Consider the following 23,947-nt stretch of genomic DNA (forward strand, 5'->3'; position numbering starts at 1 on the left):
AAGTAAGGAATTCACACACTAACACACACTACTTGATATCTATTACAATCTTAGACATGCTTCCATCACAGCCAGCGGTATCTACGCGCAGATCTGACCTCAACAAGTGGTTATTTTAGAAATCCCGCTTGCTTCGTTCAGAAGTAAACACTGTTCGGTACCCTTAGGATTACTTCTGCGTAAAGGCAGTTTGACTTAAAGCCGAGTGAAGCAAGCCTCGCAAGTGTAGCCTCGCAAGCATAAAGGCGCACGCGAGATGAGGACCGGGCCTCTAGAGGGCTATTGAAGCCTCTTCATTCACATTTACGGTCTTTCGCTGAACGCAGCAAAGCGCTGAAGGCAGAAAGGCCCTCTCCTTTCATGGCTGAGCTCTCACCATCCCTGCATAGCTCAAGCTGGAGTACGAAAGGGAGGAGAGTTTTCTCCTTTCGGCCCCTGAAGTTCATTCACAAATCGCTACGACAAGGCTGCGGCGGCCTCGCTGAATTCTGCGGGGACTGACTTGCCAGGAAACATTAATAGGATCGGTCTGCACGAAGAGTGCTGTAAAAGGAGGGAAAGGTTCGGGTGGGTTTTGTGTTTACATGTTGCGCGGGGGGGGGGGGATACACACACCCCTACATGCTGCGGAAGGAAGCAGACCCTTCAGCCGCTGAAGCTGTGCACCTGATTTGCGCCGGGGTCAGGGAGATCGCCCCTATAAAATAACTTAGGACTGGAAGGCGGGCTCAGCGCGAAGCACCTGCGAGCACCGCTTTGTAACTGAAGCCGCTCAAGCCGCTCCCACCCCCTCCGGGTGTCCCCAAAGGGATTAACACATAACTCAAGGTTGGCGTGGATTTCTTTTGTGTTTGGATCCCATATGTTGAGAGCACCCGCTGCAGCCGGCAGCTTAGTCCACGTGCATATAGTAGCAAATGGAAAACAGATACACGCAGATTTCCAGACGTTTAAAATCGACCCCCTCTATTGGGTTATAATGCACGTGTGATAGTGACAAAAGCGTCCGCGTGCTTAAAAAAAATAAAAAAAATAAAATCCAAGTCCTTCAGGCCTAACTTTAAGAAACGCCAAAGCTGGAAGTATCCCTGCATATAAACATCCCCCCAGATATTTCCCTTTGGATGTAAAACTCGCATTTGTTCGCACGGAACAAGTCAGCCTCTTGGTCAGCAGCCCCCCAGCAGAGTTTTAAAACGAAGCAGGACGGCTGAGTTTGCGTGTGTGTGGATGCAATCGCCTGGCATTCATCCATGAACAAATAAGTAAATAAATTATCTGAAGAAGTGTGCATGCACACGAAAGCTCATACCAAGAACTAACTTAGTTGGTCTTTAAGGTGCTACTGGAAGGAATTTTTTTATTTTAAATAAATAAAGTAACTGAACACTCACTTTGCAAAAAACCAGAAAGGTCTCATGACGGCCCCCACCCCCATTGCTCCAGAATAAGTTCTTTGACCTCTGCAGTAGTTCAGGGTTTGTGTTTTGAAGGTTTGCTCTTTTGGGAGGCGGGGAGATGGTTGCTGCTTTCGGGCCTTGTGCTTCAAAACAGGAGACGGAACCCTCCCGTGGGCAAAACTTTGTGCCCAGCTCCTCTCGCTGCTTCCCAGGGAGTAAGACCCCCGATCCTGGATTCAGGAGGACTTCCTTCCGAGGGGACACGTGTAGGATCGATTTCAGTAGCCCGCTCAACCTAACAAATCTCCGTTCCCCCTTTAGAACCGGCTTAGCAAGTTTTAAAGGGGTGTTAAGATTTACCCTCGCCAACTCGGAGTCGAGGAAGACCCCGGGTCTCCCCCCGCCCTCCATGACATCAGTGGTTCCCTTATATAGAGTAGAGGATTGCCCAAACCCAAGCCCTGCTCCTCGGCCCGTTCACACTTCTTCAGTCTGCCTTAGCCCAAACATCCCAGGCGGAGCCATCCTAGCGCTCCCTGGAAGCGCCTCTCTTCTCGCCCGCCCGGCCACTGTCTAGCCTGTTTGCAGCCTCTGGGAGCCCAGTGAAGGCGCCCCTCCTAGCCCAGGGCAAGCAGAGAGCCTGGGGCGAGTAGTTTCCTCTCTGGAAAGGCTTCCTTGGGTACGAGAGGCCTGCAGGTGGTTTTCCCACTTGGCAGACGCCACCCAAACGCGCTCATTGGAAGGCAGGCGTCTCCCTCCCTCCCTCACACTTTATTTCACCCCAAGGATTCACATTTACTTGCAAGTAAATCTAATCGAACCAAATGCGCGCAATACTTGGATCGGGTTGGCGGCCGCCTCTCTCAGCAACGCTTCCTCGGAGGACAGACCTTCGAAAGTGTGCTGGGCACTTCTGAATCGACCCCCCAAAAACCTTTCATCTCTATAATCAGGACCCGATCCATTGGTTCTTGGCGGCGGATCGCCTTCACTGATGAAAGCGCAGAGGGGGTAGGGTGAAAGAGGAATCCGGAGTGAATCCGGAGCGAATGCCACGCTTGTCAATTTTATGCCTCCCTCCCCAAATTTGCTTGACCCGTCTGAATTTGCTTGGCCTCGAATCGCTGCCCACAGCCCTCCATAACCCATTCTCGTTTAAGTTTGGTCTGGAATAATTGTTGCACCCCCGACCTTAATAAATGGCCCTTGCCCCCGAGTCCCTCATTTTTTGTGCCATTGGTTTTCATTGAGTGTACTTCCAAGAGATCTTGCTTATTTCGATTAATTCTTTTCCTAATTTAGCTACACTACTAAATTTACGTGGCCGTAGTAGCCAAATAGTGAGGAAAGTAGTCTGCCTTGTATTCCCCCATCCTAATGTCCCGCAAGCTGTTCCTGTTCAAGGGGAACTCAGAAAAAGCAAAGTTCTGCTTCAGGCTGGCTGCCGCAGCCTCCCGCCCTCCTTTTTTCTGGCTAAGCTTCACTTTTCTCACTTCCCTGCAGGCTGACAGCAGCCAGTACGTGCTTTTCTCTCCCTTCGAATTCCAGCAGAGCTTTTAAATAGCCACGATATTAAATCCGATTACCTGCCCGGGTCTCTTAAGTAGCAGCCAAGGAGGATGAGAAAGATCTGTTCACACTGGTTCAGTTTCTTCCTTATTAGTTCCCAAACGTGTTATTCTCCAACCAGCTTCAGTTTTGAGAACTTTTGGGGCTTCAAGCCCTTGTTCTTTCTTTCTTTCTTTCTTTCTTTCTTTCTTTCTTTCTTTCTTTCTTTCTTTCTTTCTTTCTGGAAAACATAATAATAATAATAATAATAATAATAATAATAATAATAATAATAATAATAATAAATAAATCAATAAAAGTAACAACAACAACAATGTCATATTACAGAAAGGATTCCATCACGCAATGCAAATGTGTGTGATTTAAGAAGAGAGAGTAAATAAATGTTTCTTGTTCAGGATTTTCCCTGCCCCAGAACACACACACCTTTGCAAGCAAGGGAACTTTGTATTATATTATCAATAAATATGTAACCCTTTGTAACAAACTGTTGCGGTCCTATGCATAGTTGCCTATTCAGAAGTAAATCCCACTGTATTCAAGTCCTTCAACATATGCACACATAGAGCTTTGCAACCTAAAACAACCAAAATCAGTGTTTTTTTAAAAACCAGAAAATACTTGGGATGTGATGGGTGAAGAGGGATTAAACCAGACTCCTGCATATAAAACTGCTGAGATGGGCAGACTGTTAACAGTTCCCTTTTCCAGCTTCCCATCCTGCATACACTACTATTGGTGGGGTTTTTTTTATTATTCTGTCCCTCAAAAGAAAATAAAAACCACCAATCCATAACTGAATAAATTCTCGGGAAGAACACCACAGACTGGATTTTGCTAGATTTTGCTTATATAATCTCCTCCTTGTAGGTATAACTATTTCCCACAACCGAGGAGTGTTGTTACTTAAATAATTTTGGGAATAATTATTATTTCTTTACATGTTCCCACAAGAGCTTGCCTTTCAGCATTCTGACGCAGCAGATCAACAGTCCACTTCTTGTAGAAGAGTCCTAGTAAAGTTAAGGACTTAACTAGTTCTGCTATTTAAAACAAACCATCCATGGACTTTCTGTTATTTACTACAGCAGATGGTAACTGCATACTTGCACACCACAAAGGCCAAAATCTACCAAATGAGAATACCTGGAATTACATCCCAGTCTTAACTGTGCTTACATGGAAGTAAACACTATTGTTTCCAGTGACACTTACATCCAAGCAAGTATGGGAATATTGCCACATGGGAGACTGTGATCCTAAGTATGTTTGTCTGGAAATAAGCCTCAGCTGGGTTCAGTATGACTTTCATGTAACTAAAGCTGTTGAAATAAATCACTGTGAACTCTGTGGGACTTACTCCTGAGTAAAAATATTTAGGATAGCAGTTTAATCTCTGTTCACTGGTTTGTCCTTAAGTCTTAACTCTTGCATTGCACCTTTACAACACTTAAAAAAAAGAGAAAGGACAGAGCATTGAACTTCATCAGGGCTAATCTAAATAGTCGGATTTAATTGATCCATAGATTAGGTTGCTTTGCCCTAATCCCTTTGGAAACCTAGGATTTTCTGTCAAATTTAAGATGATGGCTGATATCTGACAAATGATAGAGAAGACTCATTTGATGGGTCAGCTCGGGGTATGGCTAATGTTGGCTTTTGCCTGTATAAATTAAGTGAAAAAGAAAGATGATAAACTATCTGTTCCTAATGTTTGATAAATTGTAATAGAAAAGTACAATGGAGGATAAGATAATAATCTCATTCTTACTTAAAATATCCCCTCTCCCCCCCCCCCCCATTTGTGGGATAAAGCAGTAAGATTTAGTTGTGCTGCAACTTTGAATTGTCTGTATTCCTTCTAGCTCATGTAGAACATATTTTTATAAGCTGAACAGTCAAGCAGAAACACACGCACAGCTAGCTATCTCCAGTCAACAAGTTCTTACTTATCTGTTTAGTCTGTTTTATAATGTAAATGTTTGTGTTCTGTGCCTCTTTTACAGCTTTACTTGCCAGTCCCTTTCTCCTGGGCCCAGATATTTTTCTTTAGCGTCTTCCCAGAGTTTCCGGCATTATGTTGTAAACACAGAGAGTTGAAAATATACTTTTTCTGTGGAGTTTTTTTATTATTATTTTAAAAATGACCAAAGTTATTTTTAAAAAAACAACCAAAAGAAACACACCCACTAGTATGCATATCTAGAAAGACATGCATAGGATTAAATAATATTTTCAAATTGTGTTCCAATACACACTATAGTTTATTGACTTAGTAAAGCTATAATTCAGTTTGTCGGTGGGGAAAAAATAAGGTATTGCACCTGAAGTAATATTGCTAGAATGTCTAATTGTTGTTAACATCTTACAGTATTTTGACTAGGAAAAAATAATAACCAGTGTATAAGGGTACAATCCTAGCATTATTATTCTTATTCTTATTATGGGAAGAAATCTCACTGGGGGGAAATTGATCTTATTCTGAGGGATGTCTCACTGTGTTCAGTAACTGTTCCTAGGAATACAGCTTTATATCACAATTACAACCATGTTTATTCAGAAATAGGTTCAAATGGTTTCAGTAGCATTAGCCCTAATAAGTAATAATTCCTCACAAGACTGCAACCTTAAGCTAAAACATTTTTTCTTGGGGAGCCCAATTCATAGTTTGTCATTTGTCATTTGTCCTTGTCCTTCCTGCTAGAAGTTTCTAGAACAAGGGTGGGGAACTTGTGGCCCTCCAGATGTTGCTGGACTCTCTGCTCCCATTATCACTGACCTTTGGTGGTGATGGCTGAAGCTGATGGAAGTTTGGATCCAGCAACACCTGGACAGCCATAAGTTTCCCCACCCTCTTCTAGAAGCTTCAGAAGAAAAGACTAACAACTTCTCACATAGGTGCCCAGCAAAGTCTGAGGGGCAGTTGTCCTATTCTGGGACAATTAACTTAGGAGAGAGAGAGAGAGAGAGAGAGAGAGAGAGAGAGAGAGAGAGAGAGAGAGAGTACCCTATGAGACCAAAGAGATGAGGAAGAAACAGGGCCTTATAGAGAGAGAAGCAGGAAAAAGGATGCTATTTTTGAGTTCAGGAGTTGCACTATTTGCACTAAAATCATAAAAGGTCACCATGCCCCAGTTTGCTGCCTGCCTTATTTCTCACTCAAACTTTTTGCCTGGTTCCTGCTTAGCCTCAGATGATTAGAAAAGAAAAACAGGAGCAGGTGAATGTAAAAAAAAGTGAATTGACTGTTGCATTTCATTGAAAGGACTAGGGCTGCGGAGGAAGGGTGGGTAGAGGGAAGTAGAATGCCCACTCTAAGCAGAAATTTCAACACCGGGCAGTTTCAGCAGAAGTGAAAAGAATGGTTTTTTTAAAGAAGTTGCCGCTTACTTGGAAGACAGGGGCCAAAACTCAAGTGAGGAGTGCAAAAGGAGACTTTGGCTCTGGGTCAGGTAGAGGGCTTCCGGCCTCCTGATTCTAAGCATGTTGTGTGGAAGGAAGTGCTGCGGGTTCACACTAGATTGCCATGGAGTACGCAAATAGATCTGTAGTACAAGCTTCATCTACAATCACCAGCCTGAATTTAGAGGTTGTTGCTAGCTTACATTTAGTCGCTGCTTCAGCACAGCACTCCAAAATGCCACACTGCACTAATGCAACCACCCTTCAGTTTTATTGAAACCAATGGCATTTACTTCCAAAAAAATGTGTTTGAGATTCAGGTTTTGATTTCTTTATTGTGCCCGGTTAAATAGGGTGCTGTGTTTTAGCACCCTATTTACCAAAGAAATGTTATATATATTCAGCTGCTTAGATATGAACTAACCTAGCCACTATTAGGTCCCACTGAAATCTATGGGAAAAGCTAGTCATGGCTAACTTAATTCTGATTGATTTTCAGTTGGACTTTAGTGCAACTAACTTAGGTTTCAATCCTAACCTTATGTACCTGAGTGTAAGTTTCATACTTCTAAGCGCTTAAGATTGTTAAACTTGCAAGTCTGTGTTCACCTGTATGCAGTCTCCCGTCCCTCACCACCCTATTAAAAAAATTAATAATCCTATTTGACCTTTGCTTATAGTTTGCACCTTCAAATTATCAATAAGAAACTAATGGTGCTTCCATTTTATTCTTTTAGGTGGTGGCCTTAGGAGATGTCCCTGATGGGACTCTGGTCACAGTGATGGCTGGAAATGATGAAAACTACTCTGCAGAACTCAGAAACGCTACTGCTGCCATGAAGAATCAAGTCGCAAGATTTAATGACCTAAGATTTGTGGGCAGAAGTGGAAGAGGTATGATATCATTATCACTATTATTTTATTACACTAAAATTAAGTTGTGTCTTGGCAGAAAGCTCTATGCACAGAATCTTTTGTTGCAGTTTTCAGACTGCTTTCTTTTGCAATAATCCCTTTTCCTTTCAATATAATTATATCGGAGTAAGCAGTTTCAGGATTACCGCAATTGAGGCCAACCAAAGTCCATATTGGTGGTATTGTGGTAAATGATTGCAGGATGTAGATCACTACCTTGTTTTTATGATGCATTTGTGCAACAAACATTACAGGCTGAATTGTGTATTGTTATCAGATGGTTTAGATCTGCCTTCAGAGCTATGGTACCATGATTTGCATCTGCTCAGTATTTAGCCAGTAGTGTTGATGTAGAGCTCTGTATATCTCAGAAGTAGTGTTAGAAATCCCATGTGAGCAGTTTTCTCATTCATTTCAGTAGAAAAGGGGACTGCAACAAACAGATCCTCAGTGAATGGGTGAAGCCAGTGTATAATGAAATTTTAATTACTGAAATTAAAACATTGCTAATTATAAAGTTTGGTGACTGCAGAGTAGAGTCAGCTTGTTGTAGTTTGCTATTGTTATATATATTGGCAGTGGTGGTTTTCTGCAGAGAGGATTTTTCCTTCCTCCCCCTCCCCCTTCCTTAATGGTTCCATTTAATGGGTCTCTACAAGAAATAAGTATGCATTTGGTTTGTTACTTTAGCTTTAGCAACGCAGTTCATGATAGTGAGGTTAGGAATACAAAGAATGATAAATAGGCACCCACATATGTTGACATGGAAGTAAGATATGTTGATGTCATTGAGACATGTTTCTAACTAATTATCCGATTTGTGAGACTGCTAAAAATGCACGATCTATATCATGGTTTAAACACCCACCCACACACACGCACACACACATATCTGTGTGACTAAGTTCAACTATTTCTTTTTATGCATTTGCATGGATATTGATACAGCCAGAAGAAACTCCCATAACTCTGGCAGATGGAAAAATGTTATTGCTATCATTGGAGGCGCTGCCAGCAATATCCGTGATTGCAAGAACTAAGCATTGTAGTGCTTTTCACATATTCACCTTACAGAGGATTCTCTCCATGTGGTGGAGAAGCTGACGGACATCGCATCCAATGTGTATATATGGTAACATGTTATTTGAGCGCTCCATGCATAGACCAATGTGTATATCAATTTGACTTATACAACCTTTCCTCTTCTGAGAAGTAAAGATCTCATAAAATCAGACAGTTGGATCACATATTCCTTTATATGCAGGATGATAATGGTACACCCTTGCTCCCCGCTCTGTGGAGAGGATTCTAAGCTTGTTGAATACATGAATTGGTCTTATCTCTATATGAGCACATACCTGAGGAAGGCTGGGGCTGCTCACATAGCCTTTGCTATGAATTGGCTCCTAGTCACAAATATAATTCATGAAAATTGCCTAGCTGGGTTGATTCTTGCTCCTTACTAATGTGCTGATTTTATCAGGACTGGGATTGGTCCTTTGATTTGTGCATATAGCAGACTTGATTTCATTTTCTATGGAAACTAGCTTTTGATTTTTGATTATTTAATTTCTATATGGCTTAATATGTTAAAAATATATCTAAGCCATGTACAAACAAACTTAAAGCGACAGCAGGCAAATGAAACAAAACATTACAAAAATACAGAGTTACATATGAAAATGTTCTAGTTACAGGTAGGTAGCCATGTTGGTCTTCCATAGTCGAAACAAAATAAAAAAAATCCTTCCAGTAGCAGACTAAAACAGTACTATTACTTCTCTTGATCTAGACACTATACTTCTGTTGAGGCAGCTTAGAATAACATTAGCTTTTTTGCTGCTGCATCACACTGTTGACTCATGTTAAGCTTGTGGTCCACTAAGACACCTGGATCCTTTTCACATGTACTGCTAGTAAGCCAGGTGTCCATCTTATATTGGTGCAGCTGGTTTTTCTGGTGACTTCTGTTTCAGTGTATCTGAAGAAGTGTGCATGCACACGAAAGCTCATACCAATAACAAACTTAGTCGGTCTCTAAGGTGCTACTGGAAGGATTTTTTTTTATTATATTAAAATGTTACATTGATACAAAGTTACTAATATACATTAATCAGTATCAATTAGTTTTCCTTCTGACACACTCTCCTCCTCAGCCTTCTGGTTCTCACCCAGGGTCCAAACAAACTCTCAGCTCACGCACAAAAATCTCACAACAAGAAAAGTTCCTGCAAACATTGGACATCACCCTAGTCTCTCACACTAGACATGCCTTCTATGGGCAGGCCCAAAGTGTATGGCACTTCCTCAGGTTGCCCACAGCCATGTCCCATTCAGCTGCACTCTGCTCCCTCAATTCCAGGTACAGCAGGTTTGTTGAGTTTCCCAGGGGTCCAGAGGATGTGAAAAGGGGCCCCCTCCACTCGCAGCTCTTTCTTCACCCACTATCCTCTCCTTCTTCAGCTGCTTTTTAAAAAAAGACCTCTGCCACTCACACACATACATGCTTCAGTTTTCTTTTCTGAAATGTGGTTGCTGCTTTTTAGCCTAATATGCAAAACTAGATGGTTTCTAAACCTGCCTGAGTTGCTTCTGTGAAGGAGATAATTGCTGGGGGAGAAATACCTGCAGTTGGAATTGTAGCTTGGTGATGCTAACGAATGATAATAATAGGGTAAAGCAGAGAAAATTATATCCATTTACTGAAAACATGAGTGATGCTGTAATGTATAAAAGGATCAGTCATTAAACATGTTCAGTTGTTATATGGAAGGCTGCACCTTTTCAGTAAATGGAATTCTCATTATGATTCAGAGTGTTTAGAAAACATTTTGAAGATTTAAATGTAAAGCTGGTGAAGTGTTTGAGAAGCTAATAAAAACAGGCCTGCACTTTGGTAGTTGGCACCGTGCATAGAGCCAGAAATCAGAGTCTATGCAGTTCCTAAGGCCAGAATGAGAAAGTGTAGGAAGGAGCAGGAGCTGATCAGAAGAAAATTAGACGCCATTTATTTTACTAATTCTACTCAGTCACTTGTAACACTGATCACTTATGTATAGGAGTTGATATGCAAATAAAGATTGACTGTCAGAATAAGTTTAAGGAAGTGATAATCTTTGGCAGGTTGCATGCTAACTATTCAGGTCTGAAGTTTTGGTTCCTATGGGCAATACCAATTTTGAATGAGTGACTAATATATGCTTTTGTTTATTCATACAACCCTGAACTGTTTCCTAAAGGTGTGGCTGTTTGCATTGGTTTCTGGCATTCTTTTATTGCATTGGCTTAAAGTGTGAGGACTAAGGCAGTTTGCGTCAAAGGTCATGAAATGCAGACAGGGAAATGAACTTCTGTTAGAGCTGTGTGATGTTTCTCTGTGCATGAAGCTAGCTGCTCAGAAGCAGTACTGTAATGTGAATAAACAATATGCAAAACAGGATGCAAAGGATGACTGAAAATTAGGTATGTGCATATGGTTTGTAACTGAAATTAACTAAAATAACTGGTGTAGAACTAGGGCTGCATCATATATTCTCTGCTTTTGATTTGAGGCAAGAACAAGTGGAAATTTCATCTGTAAAATACTTAGGCAGTGTGACTATTCCCTATTGTTCAGTCGTGGTCAGCAGTTTTATTTCTCTTGGCTGTTGCTTCTTTCTCCTCCAGGATTACATTGGTGATTCCACTCAGTCAGGGATCCTGAATAGTGAATGTGATAATGTCACAATGCTAGGTACCCAATCAGATTTTGCTGCATGGTGATGCCATTGAGACAACTGAGGGCAATTTACAAGAATAAGCAACCATCCCTCCCCACTTGCAAGGAGTGCTGAAAAATCATCAGCAAAAGAGGAATTTTTTTACTGCCAAAAATGTTAATGGGAAACAGTAAGTTGCATTGGCTCAGCTGTACGTGTAGCTGTCCAGAACAGTTTTAAGCAATGAAATGACAATGCAAGTTCATACCTATTTTTCACTGTTGTGCAGAATTATTGGTAGTCTAATATTCCACACGAGACGGTAAATCACAATACCCAACCACCATAACAATTAGACCTGCAGCCACCTGATCTGAATAAGTCTGTAGACTTCAGTGACACTTGAATAAGACCAGGAAAATGGGAAATAGACTAATTGCTGGGTCAGTCTTTTTACTCATTACTATATTTCACATTGGCAGTTTGAAGAACTTCTTTATATACATACACATTTCATTTACTTGAGAGACTTGTGAGACAGAGGGAATTTTAACTGATTTCATTCTGTATCCCTAATGCACACCTCTTAGAAACTGCTTATAAATTATAAAAACAAAGAACGCAATGTCTATTGCAAGTATTCAGTCATATCTAACACTACACTTTAATCACTTCAGTTTCAGTTTTGAAGCAGTTGGTTTTTACTGCTACAGTATTGCTAAACATAGTAAAATCCCCATTATTTCAATCAACTCAACCTCATTATTTCAATCAATCAACTCATAGTGGCTGGGGAAACCCAACCAGATGGGTGGGGTATTAATAATAATAATAATAATAATAATAATAATAATAATAATAATAATACCTCTTGTTATTTCTTGTCCAATGTGCTTCATTGTCTACAGAACTCTACTTCACTCCATTTGCCTGAATTTTAACATACTGCGTACAGGATTGCCCCCTAATGTTATGGAAGCTTAGACTCACCAAAGTCAAAACTGGATACAGGATTATAGGTGCAATGTTCTGGATCTGGATGCCCACCACATGTTTTGGAAATATTAGCTGTTGTTGTGCAGTATTCCATTCATCATTCTGTATTTTAAAAGTGACTTTATTCTCCTCATACTAAGCTCAAAAGATGAGAATAGATCCTTATAAACAAATAGAATTGTATTTGACAGTTTTGGCTTGACTTCCAATACCAAACACTGCTTAGGAATTAGCAATTTTTGCCTTGCGCCAGCCCATTACTGCTAAAACCTGCCTTTCTAGCCTGTACTACTGGCACCAGAGTCCCAGAACACCTGGAAGGAGGTGCCACTGATTTCAAGGTTTGCACATATTTCCATATCATTTGCAAATTGATTTTTTTCTGAAAGTGAGTAACACGGAACTGAGCAGTAAACTTGCACTATATTCCAGTATAGTGCTGGAAATAGCTCAGGAGAGCCTTGGGGGGCATGGAGAGGGGTGCACTAGGTAGAGGAATTACTGAAAATATAGTGTCCTGCCTTGTGCAAGCAGAAGCACACCTGCTAACACAAAGCCACCACTGGATACAACTCTTTGCATATGTGTGTGTTTTATATGTCTTCACATAAGGGCCGGCTCAAACCATTTCACTGCTTGAGGCAAAAAGCAAGATCCTGCCCTGCCCCCACCTCACTCATTCCATGTACTGAAGTTTACTTGACTTCAGCACTGGCAATGGGATAACATCCTCCTTTGCACCTGAGGACAGCAGGCTCTGATTCTCCAACAGAGGGGAATTGCCAAGGGTGATGCCAGTGCTACCCGCAGTATCTGCCATCTGAGGCAATTGCCTCACTCTGCTTAAGGATGGGACTGGTCATGCTGTTGGCTATTTCTCTTAATTTCACCAGGAGCAAATGAGGCCATGACCAATCTTTAGTCCTTTATTTTGTTTCTCCCTGAAAACATAGTGGGAAAGGAAGTGGATAGATGCCGTTTTGGTGTTAATGAGAGAAAGGCATGTAATAAATAGGCACTTTGTAGAAACACATCTGTATCCATTTATATTAAAAATAGATTTGCAAATTACAGAACCCTGCCAATTATTTTGCAAGAAAAAAGGTTGCTGTGTAGGGTTTCCCATTCTGTCAAATGGAGTGGAGGAAAAGTCTGTACCATTAGTTCCATGGAACTACTTTATACAAGTGTGCTTGAGTAAAACATGCATAACCATGGTTCTAGATGGGCACATCACCAGAGCTTGTTGGTTGTTGCTTAAGATTTGGCTGAAGTGAGAATTTAAAATTTCCACAATCTGTTTATTGTCAAAACATCTTGGTCTGTTTCCAGAATCTGGCTGCTTTTCCTGTGTCATGCTGGCAAAAATTTGCTTAGGCTTTTCATCTTAGTTTTTGTCTTTCTGCATTCCAGTATGTTCAAAACCAAATATATCACTTTTAAAAAATGTTGTAGCACCATGAAAGAAACTAGTTTGATTGATGTTGGATTGCCACTATTGTTTTTACAGCACTAGCAAAGTATACGATACTTTATACAACCTAAGAAGATTGATAATAAGGTCCCACCTCAGAAATTAGTTACATGGATTGGATTGGATGCACTGGATACATATCTACTACCCACAGAATAAAGGACAAATCCGTTTCCATATGTGACTGTTTCTGCGTTGAGGTTATGGTCCCCAGCTGAACTGTGTTCTTTGCCAGACAGTAGTCTGGGGTTTGTTGGACCAGGTGCAGTGAAACCGTGGGCAGCGTGGCCAAGGCATGGTGAAGTTGCAATGAACACAGTACAATTTTGGGGGTTAAACAGGCCACAGCTTTATTGATTACAGGTGCCAGCGGCTTTTGGCACACAGGCATTAGGCATGTATCCTGTATCAACTAACCTCCCTGCTGATTGATAATTTGGCAGGGTTAACCCAGGTTAAGGATCATCCTATGGTATACAGCAAATTGGGATGACCCCTCCAAGATTACCATTTAGGGAGGGCTATGGCACATCAGCCCCCCTCCCCCTCCCCATCTGGGCATCCGGACAGAAGCACCTCATCCTGAAGATTTGAAGGAGCCTCAAAGGATAGCCCTGTATAGATGCTGTTGTGAGTTTTCTGGTTGTGTTTCTGGCATGTTCAGATTAAAATGACCTTGGGGTTCATGTCAGGAAATGCATTCCAGCTACAACATGGGTTTCCCCACCAATCCTTTTCTGTTTTACATGAACAACATTGTAACATGCTGATTTTTTTCTAGTGGGTGAATTGGACTTAAAAAGAAGGGACATGCTACGTTCCATTTCCCAATTTAAGCTAAATTTTAAAAATAAATTTTAAAATATCTGTTTATTTATATGGGCATAAATTGACTTTGTAAACATGGAAACATTAACAGAGTGAGTTTTAATGGTCACAAAAATCATTAGCACTTTCATGGGACAATGAAAACACATCTGATTTTAAAATCCCTCAAGAAAAAAATTTATTTCAAAAGACAACTATAATAAAAGGCTGCAGCACTGGGATACATTAGCAAACTATGAAAGCAGCTAGTGATGTTTATTATTGTTATTGTTATTTATTTAATTTCTATACTGCCCTATACCCAAAGGTCTCAGGGCGGTTCACATAAAATATAAAATACATAAAATCAAAACAAAGCCAGCAACCCCAAAAGAGCCAGCATTTTTAAACAGGGTCTAGGACATAGATCAAATCAGGCAAAGGCCTGGTTGAAAAGGAACATTTTTGCCTGGCGCCTAAAGGTGTATAATGAAGGTGCCAGACAAACTTCCCTGGGGAGAGTATTCCACAGATGGGGAGCCACTGCAGAGAAGGCCCTTTCTCGTGTTTTATTTTATATCCCACCTCAGAGCCTTTTAAAATAAGTGGGCCAGTATAGTGTAGTGGTTAGAGTAACAGACTAGGACCTGAGAGACCAATAAACCTCTTAAAATGTTCCAAAAACATGCCCTGTCTCAAGTTTAGGGTGATTTGCCCTTCCCTTCTCACATTTTGCAGAGTGGGATGCTTTTTAGGGGGCTTCAGGGCCAGGGGGGATGTGGAACTTTTTTCACTTCAAGGTAACTCATCTTAAGATAAAGGGACGCAGGTGGCACTGTGGTCTAAACCACTGAGTGTCTTGGGCTTGCTGATCAGAAGGTTGGCAGTTCGAATCTGTGCAATGGAGTGACCTCCCGTTGCTCTGTTCCAGCTTCTGCCCACCCAGCAGTTCGAAAGCATACCAGTGCAAGCAGATAAATACGTACTGCTGCGATGGGGTAACCAGTGATTCCATGTGCTCTGACACTTGTCATGATCCTCCATGCGTCAGTAGTGATTTAGTCATGCTGGTCACATGACCCGGAAAGCTGTCTGTGGACAAACACTGGTTTTCTCAGCCTGAAACGTGAGATGAGTGCCACAACCCCATAGTCGCCTTTGACTGGACTTAACCATTCAGGGGTCCTTTACATTTACCATTAGAAATCACCTAGACTAGAGTTGCATTTTTACAGCTAACTGGCCTTTGCTTTTCTTGAGATTTTGAAAGGAGGGAGTTCCTCAAATGTTGATTTATTCATTTTGCAACACTTTTGTACCACTAAACATCAAAATACCCAAGCTGGGGGAAGAGGATAAAAACAACGCAACCCTTTCAGGATTCAGCAGAGCGGGAAGACCTATAGAAAAAGACCTTCTCCATAGTGAGACCTTGAAATCTGGAATGATCTCCCTAGAAGTACATTTATCCACCCTCATTGTTGGTCTTCATATGTCAGTTGAAGACATTTTTATTTATCCAGACTTCTACAGTTTTATAATGGGGGATTTACTAGCAGCTGTATGTGAATCAGTGCTCTTTTAAATTAGTTAATATATCGTTTTACTGTTGTTGTCTTTTACCGCGCTTATATATATATATTGCTCTGAGATCCTTTGAAGGATGACTGATTTCTAAATATAATAAATAAATAATACAAACAATAGAAAAGCCATAAAAGCACAACAAAACAGATTTCAGACATAGTCAAAATGCTGGTTGTGGACAAATTAACAACAGTGCTAAGCTAGAGAAGCCCGAGTAAAGAGAAGGTTTTCAGCAGTAGCCAAAAGTCTGCAATTGTAGGAGCTTGACATATTTCAAAAGGGAAGGCATTCAAAACAAAAAACAAAGGAAAACTCAATGCTGTAATTTTATTGTCACTGAAGGGAAGCAATTGCACCTGAACTTTCCCTTATCTATTTCCGGAGACTAGCTATGTTAGTCTCCTGCAGCAAAATGAACAAAACATCCTGAGTTGCTAACCAGTTTTTATCATGGCATGAACTTTAGGGGATTAGAGTATCTAAGGTGGTCTTAAATACTAAGCAGTTCGGACCAGGATGGCAATGGGCAACTTGAATTAACTCTGTAGTGTTGCATTCAGATTGTCTGCTAATTTGTGGTAGGAATTCCTTTAGGGATGCCTCAAGTAACCAGCTCGTCACAGTATTACTTTGATTCTCAAATCGTTTTCATTTGCAAATCTAGAAACAGGAAAGTATGATAAAACTTGTCTAGGTGTATCGGCAACAACTTTTTGCTGCAAAGTAAGAGAAGAGCTGGTCAGATTTGTCAGTGCCTTTAAAGGGTAAAATGGGAGGCAAAACACTGGCAGACAAGCAGCCAACACCAAGAGACATTGAACATCTAAAAGCAACGAGACTAACCATCTGCTTTCCTTTGCCTTTAGTAACTGCATAAGATTTGTGAAACAAAAAAGAGCTCAAAATTACTTTTGTTGCTGCTACTTCTAACTTGCCACCCTGTTGTTCAGTTCAGCCGCCTACTGTGACAGCATACTCCTGTATGTGTCTATTGGGACGTAAATCCACTGGGCTCAATGGCACTTGCTGCCACGTATGTGGGTAGTAGAGGATTGCAGCTTTGGAGAATGACCAGATTAAAAAACAATTAATGGCACAGTCAGACTAGAGGATGGTCTGTTTCTCTGTGCTAACTCTTGTAGATTCTTAGACTGTGGGGAAAGATATATTTATAAAACAGTACAAACATAGCTGGCATAAAAAGACAACTTGAATGTAATGCCAACATTTTTTGGTATGAATTGCTGATTGTCTAAGGGGCTATATGATACATTCCAATTAGAATATTTGAATTGAAAACATGATGTGGTTTGTGTGCCTCTTGCCAGCTCACAAGCATTCTGTTATTTAAATCTGATCCACAAAGATGAACCTTCAACTAAAAAGCATCAGCAAGGAGAAAAATAATAGGAGACGATTAGATTTCTTTATGGCATTTTACAAAAATGATCTGTGTATGTCTCAAATGCAATAATATAAGCAGTGTCTCTTACCGTAACTCCTTACTTTGAATACATTTGAACCTCTTTAAACAGGTATTTTTTTAAATTTTTGTGTATGTGATTGTATGATATTATTTAAAAGGCTGTACAGCGTTCAAGTGTCAGCATCTATATAATTAATTTTTCCTTTGACAGTCCAGTATGTCAGAGCTATTGTGGGTGCGTACAACTATTTTCCTCTAAAATGTAAATACAAGGGTTATAGTTACAAGTCAAGATTTATTTCAGTATTCCTACCACATGAATTCTCTTAATAAGGCACATTTTGTGACCTTAGTCTTCAGAACTGCTGGCTGCAACTGTGCGAATCTTAATCATGAAATGGTTTTGGGAAAGTTATTTTTTCTTCTTTGGAGCTTCCTGTCTCTGGGCATATGAGAGTGGTAAACAAATATTGCGCCAAATGTTGAGCCACTGCCCTAATTCTAATAACAATAAATATCCTTGTTTTTGGTTGTGCTGAGCGGTGCTTGCACATTTTGTTTTCACTGAGGCTTATGAGGATGAGTCGGTGCGCTATCTTGCAGCTGTTTTTGTATTTTACGTTATCACAGAAGCGTAGCTCAGCTTAGCAGGCTCTGTTTATGGCAGCCCAGGTTACCTCACTGACTCAGTAGCTGACATATTCAGCTTGAGCAATGCTGGCTGACAGCTCCTTTTGATTCGAGTTTTGATCCACATTTTGGTAAACTCATCTTTTAGCACCAAGCTGCCTGGGAAAAACAAATGCTGACCTGTAGTTAAAAATAGGGCCATTATGATTTTTTAAAAAAGAAGAATTAGTATTTTGATAGGGTAGGATAACATGCAACCTTTTAGTTAAGCATCTTGTACTTCTTTGCAAAGACCTGGGTTCATTTGCAATCAGTTGAACAGTTTTTGTTTTAAGGAAAAGAAGGAGAACCATGTAATTCAGCAACAGCAACTATCTGCTGATGAAGTACTTTAAAAAATATATATAGCAAGGTATCATTAACATTTTGCTCATTTTAAGGAAAATAAAATTGTGTTTGAGAATGTTATGTTCAAGCAGGAGAGTTATTTCAGACTTTTAATGTGAAACAAAGCTATATTTTTCTTTGGGTTTTTATGTATTGTCTTCATCGTTTGCTCCGTGACTATGAAACCCATAGTGATAAGTGCCTCTAACCTTGTTGTGTGACAGAGTTTGAAAGCCAGTCTCAGTAGCTGGCCATGGAATCCACAGTCAGAGGAGGCCACAAGATTCCAAAGGCCCAGAGGCAGAAAGGGCCTGCAAAGCACACATTTAGACTTGTACAATTAAAGGAGATTTATCACCATCAGTGGCAAACTTTGGGGTCTCAAATTTCAGCAGGGTGCAACACCAAAATTCAGCGCCCCCAGCCTCTCACACTCCATTCTAAATAACAATTGTGCCCCCCAGGCTCTGTGCCCAGTGCAGCCAGACCAGTCACATTCTCCTAAATCCACCTCTGTTACCATCACCCTAGCACAACAAATCCAAGAGTATCTTCTTCTTCATAGATGCTTCAAAACAAAGAAAACAAGTATTCAAAGTTCACTTTCTGGAGAATATATTTTGCATGAAAACTATTAACTGTTGAGCTAGTTCTCATCTGAAAGGATAAACACAGTATAAATGGCTGGAGACTTGAAGATCACTTTAAGTTCTGGAGGAGCGAACAGGCCTCTTGATGCGAAATCCAGTGTCTGGCTGGAAATAAGGAAGTTAAACTGGTACCAGCACTCTCTGCATGGAAATAGTGACTCCTCTGTAAGTTAATCTTTCCATCTTCTTGTCAGACATTAATATCATGCAAATATGTCTGAATCATTCTCATGCCTTCCACCCTTCAATAATATTTTCACAGTAGGCATTACACAGTAACAATAAAGCTGCATAATCCTTTTGTATGGCTATTGTGCTCTTGAGGTGTAGTAGGGCACCCAACAGCATTACATTCCTCCTGTGCTGTAATTAGTGTCTCCACCCATGCTTATAAGAATTTTATTATCACTGTCTTATAGAAGCAGCTCCGCTTGTAGTCAGAGGCTGCTCTGCTTCTCCATTAAGAGCTGGTTTTATTTAAAAGCATCAACTAATCCTTAAAAGCATGAGGCTTTTAGCCAAAGACGCTATTCCTAAAATAATTGTTTTATATGGGATGTTGTTTATTAAAGTTGGCAGTCTTTCCCCACTCTCTTCTGGTTTTCACCATCCTTCTTAACCCTCTCTCATATTTGCCATACACATGCCTTTGCACAGCACACAGGGGTCTCTGCAGGTGAAAGGTCCATTTATTTATTTATTTATTTATTTATTTATTTATTTATTTATTATCGTTTATGCCTTTCATCAACCCAAGATATCTAAAGTTAGGTAAAAGTAGCCTTATATCTTATCATGTTTAGTATTGCATTGTAAGCAGTGGTGCCATCTACTAGAGTGATAGTTAATGCTTCAATGCAGCCTTTATGATTTCCACCTCTCCACCATGATTCTGGACTACAGACCTTGGTCATATTAATTGTGGATGTACAAGAGAACAAACAGAAGCTCTTAAAAAAACCCCACAGCTACATTGAGCTTCCTTTCATCTAAGGAAAGCTGAGAAGACGTTCAATGACGGAAGGCTTCTTTTTCTCTAAGGGCCAGAGTTAGGAAGAAATGGAGACATGCTCATAATATTCTTCTCTGTGGAAAGCAGAAATCCTACAAAGAAAAGAGGGCCACAGTTTATCATGATGTGGAAAACCCCACATAGTCCTTTCACTTGCAACCAAGAAGCAGAGTCTCACTTGCACTGTGCTTCCTGACGCGTTTCTAGCATGCAAATCTAGGAAGAGTCACCTTCCTACTTTGCAGGACCTGTCCTACTCTTGAAAGCAGGAGTTGAGATTGCCCTAGGTTTTGGCCTGAAGTTTCAGGCTTTTAGCCTTCAGGGGAATAAGTACATCTCCATGTTGAGTGAGAGTATCAAGTAGATAAGCTTCCCCTTGCCACTGTCCTGCCCCTGTTTGACTTTTGCTCTGCTCAGCCACCCCTTTTACATAAAGCTCCATCAGGAGGTACCCAGGCATTGTCAAGATCTTCCCAAGCCAGTTTCCGGCTTCTGTTCCCCTTCCTAAAACACCTGTTCTACCAGGTCCCTCTCTGCCAGGCACTACTCTAGTTCCCAGACTTTGCCCCCCAGTATTTTCAGGATCTGAGTCTCTGGGGATGAGTGGCATTAACAATAATTGTGAGGAAGTATGGTCAGATGAAAAGGGACGCGGGTGGCGCTATGGGTTAAACCACAGAGCCTAGGACTTGCTGATCAGAAGGTCGGTGGTTCAAATCCCCGCAAGAGGGTGAGCTCCCATTGCTCGGTTCCAGCTCCTGCCAACCTAGCAGTTCGAATGCACGTCAAAGTGCAAGTAGATAAATAGGTATTGTTCCGGCAGGAAGGTAAACGGCGTTTCCGTGTGCTGCTCTGGTTCGCCAGAAGCAGCTTAGTCATGCTGGCCACATGACCCGGAAGCTGTGACCTCATCAGCCAATAAGGGAGATGAGCACCGCAACCCCAGAGTCAGTCACGACTGGACCTAATGGTCAGGGGTCCCTTTACCTTTATGGTCAGATGAATAAGACTTCAGTAAAAGAATGGGAAGGTGTTGATCTTGAAAGTCACTTTAAATTGACAGTGCACGCAGATCTTACATCTTCTGTTGTCACAGTTTAGTACACCAGCATGCTCGCCACTCACAGGATATACCAAACTGTGTTTTTACTGTGCGACCTATTTGTTTTTTATGCATGAATAGCATGAAATAAAGAACTACATATATGTTGACAGAGCAGTATTTTAAAAGTTCATGACTTACCAAGTTCCTTAAATGATCAGGGAAGCTTCCCTATAGAAGTTGCTGCTGCCTACATTCTGTGAATGACTGGCAAGAGAGAGAGAGAGAGAGAGAGAGAGAGAGAGAGAGAGAGAGAGAGAGAGAAGCTTTGGGGTCTTTTGGAGCAGTGATCAAGGAGGATAGTATCACCCAGCTGGCATGGTGATTCTGAGAAGTGAAACAACCCTGGTACAGAAACGAAACTGTACCCGAAACACACACTAATGAGAAAGTAACCAAATGAAAAATGTGTGTTTTTTAATTTAAAACATGCACTTTAATCATCAAAAAGTCATATCCTGGGTCTATAGACTGAGTGCACATTACACACTGGTCACAGAATAACTGCAAAGCAGACAAAACTGTCATCGACTTTTAGCATCGATAATTGCATACCTCCTCAGATTATTACCGTACCTAACAATGGTTTAAATAGGTTTAAATAGGTCACACTAAATGAGGTAAGGGCTATTGTGATAACCACAATATGAAAGAAACACATAAACTTTAATATTGTAGATATGATACATTTTCAGGCACATGGAAGGGTTTTCTTCTTTCCAACAAAATTACTCACATAAGCAAGAATTAGTCTTGCCATTGCTTCTTCCAATTTCTTTTAAAAAAACATTCAAAATTAAATTTTGGGGACTGTTTTGTAGTGATACTCTAATTGCTTCAACTACGTAGAGCAGAGGTGGAGAACCTGTGGCCCTCCATATGTTTCTGGACTACAGTTCCCATCACCCCTGGCCATTGGCCAAGTTGGCTAGGGCTTGATGGGAGTTAGAGCCAGGGAACACTTGAAGGGTCAGAGGTTTCCCATCTCTAGTCTAGACATTTCATTCTTGAAGCAACAGTCTACCTAAATTATCAAGTCTTGCTTTTTTTTAAAAAAAAAATCATTTTCCAATACAGAGGATTAATATAGATAAGACAGATGTCTTATGAAGCTATAAAACCGAGCATGCAAAACAGAGGAATTACACAATCAGCAAAGACTTTTACTTCATAGCTGGAGAACTGGTGGGTGTATGGCTAGAGAAATGTGGAAGTACAGACTGCAAATATGTAATGCTGCAGGGAACAAAAAGTACATGGAAGGATGGGAGCCTGCAGCAAAGTTGCAGACTAACTAATGATGATTGCAGAGACTGAGTCAGATGAGGCACAGATCATTCATAATTTTACCAGACAATGGAGCCTTCATAAAGGCCTGACTAAAGAGGACAAGGGTTTGGCCCTGTGTGCATTAAGGCTGAGTGTTTTGGTGTTGGTAAAAACCAGCAACGTACTATTTGAACACTGGATTCAAAGTCCGAAAAGTGTATCTAAAGACTTGTATTGCAAGGGGGTCGGAGAAAACGAGGATATGAAAACGAGGATATGAAAACAAATATGAAGGGAAGTGGATTGCCTGTTTTTCTTTTCTCTCTCCCTGCTGGTCTATAAATTCTGCAACCTTGTGGGTGTTCCTCGCTACAGTTTACCAAAGGATGCAATGTTATATTGTAGTACACTTCCCCATTCTTTTTCCAAGTAGCTGTTCTTTCATATCATTAATAAGTTGGCAGTCACAGTGAAGGCTGAAGCACCAAGTTAAAGGAATTTTCTATCTCTCCTGTTCTGCTTCCAGATATCTCTTATCTTTCCTTAATGTAATGGGGAAAACTTGGGCCAGAATGAGATATTACCGAGGATACTCAAAACACCAACCCTGATTATCTTCCTCCTCTCTCTTGTTCCTGGCTGGCAACACCTATTAATACAAAAGCATGGTGTGACACCATCACCATAAACTGAGTTTCCTTCTTCCCACCATCACAAACCAATGAAATGGAGGCAGGGAGTAGAAGCCCCTGCTCCATGTCATTCATTATACGTGGCATCAGAGAAGAGAGTGGAGGAGGGAGGTGCAAAGTTGCTGCTTGCTAATTACATAAAGAGAGAAAATGCATTCCCCCACCCCACCCAAAAAGAAGACCACGGAGGACACAGGTTTGCATAAAATTTGTGTGCACTATTTTTTATCTTTATCTATGAATATTGAAATAATTACTAGGTGAGCTCTGTGCCTGCTTAGCCTGCTGTCCTGGCACTGTTGATGAGCAGTTCTTGCTCCCTTCTAATGGTTCTTTAATCAATGGCACCATCACTGGTATTTTTATTCTCCCAGGTATTTGGGTCCTGGTTCATCTTGTGGTTGAATGAAAATGTGTTTTATTTTTGTGTGTGAATGGTATAGTGAGTTTTTGCGTGGTGTAGTTGGCTGGCATATGGGACTCGGACCTGGGTCCAGGGAGGTCAGGGTACCATTCCCCACTCAGCTGTAGGGAGTTCACTGGACCAGTCACAGCTTCTCCCTGTAGCCTGTTTTGCAGGGTTGTTGTGAGGATAACATGGGGAGGTGGAAAACAATGTACACCCCCTTTAGCTCATGGGAGAAAAGGTAGAATATAAATGGAATAATAAATGATTTTTTAAAATATATTTTTTATTAAGTTTTCTATATTTCATTACATATCGAAAATCAAAGAAGGAATAATAAACGATTTTTAATGCATTGCTTCCAAAATTGATTTTTTAAAAATGTATCATTCTTCTTTTTGCATTATTGCAATTAGTTGCTTTGAGACATTTGTGGGACTCAACACACATCTAAGTAAATAATTTTTAAAACAAAACAAAAATATTTGGACGGGATTCCTTCCAACTCTACAACTGCATGATTCT

At 40.8% G+C, this 23,947-nt stretch overlaps 1 protein-coding gene across 2 annotated transcripts in view; it reads left to right on the forward strand.

Moving 5' to 3' along the window:
- The window catches only part of RUNX1 (RUNX family transcription factor 1), a 175,616-nt gene that overhangs the window by 95,381 nt on the left and 56,288 nt on the right, over positions 1-23,947 (forward strand). For both annotated transcript variants that reach the window (XM_083500217.1, XM_083500218.1), the window contains exon 4: positions 7,109-7,265. In XM_083500217.1, the coding sequence (XP_083356343.1) occupies positions 7,109-7,265 (157 nt within the window). The remainder of the gene's footprint in view (positions 1-7,108; positions 7,266-23,947) is intronic.

The sequence above is a fragment of the Podarcis liolepis genome (genome assembly GCF_965112155.1).
Source record: "Podarcis liolepis genome assembly, chromosome: 4".
Lineage (NCBI taxonomy): Eukaryota > Metazoa > Chordata > Lepidosauria > Squamata > Lacertidae > Podarcis > Podarcis liolepis.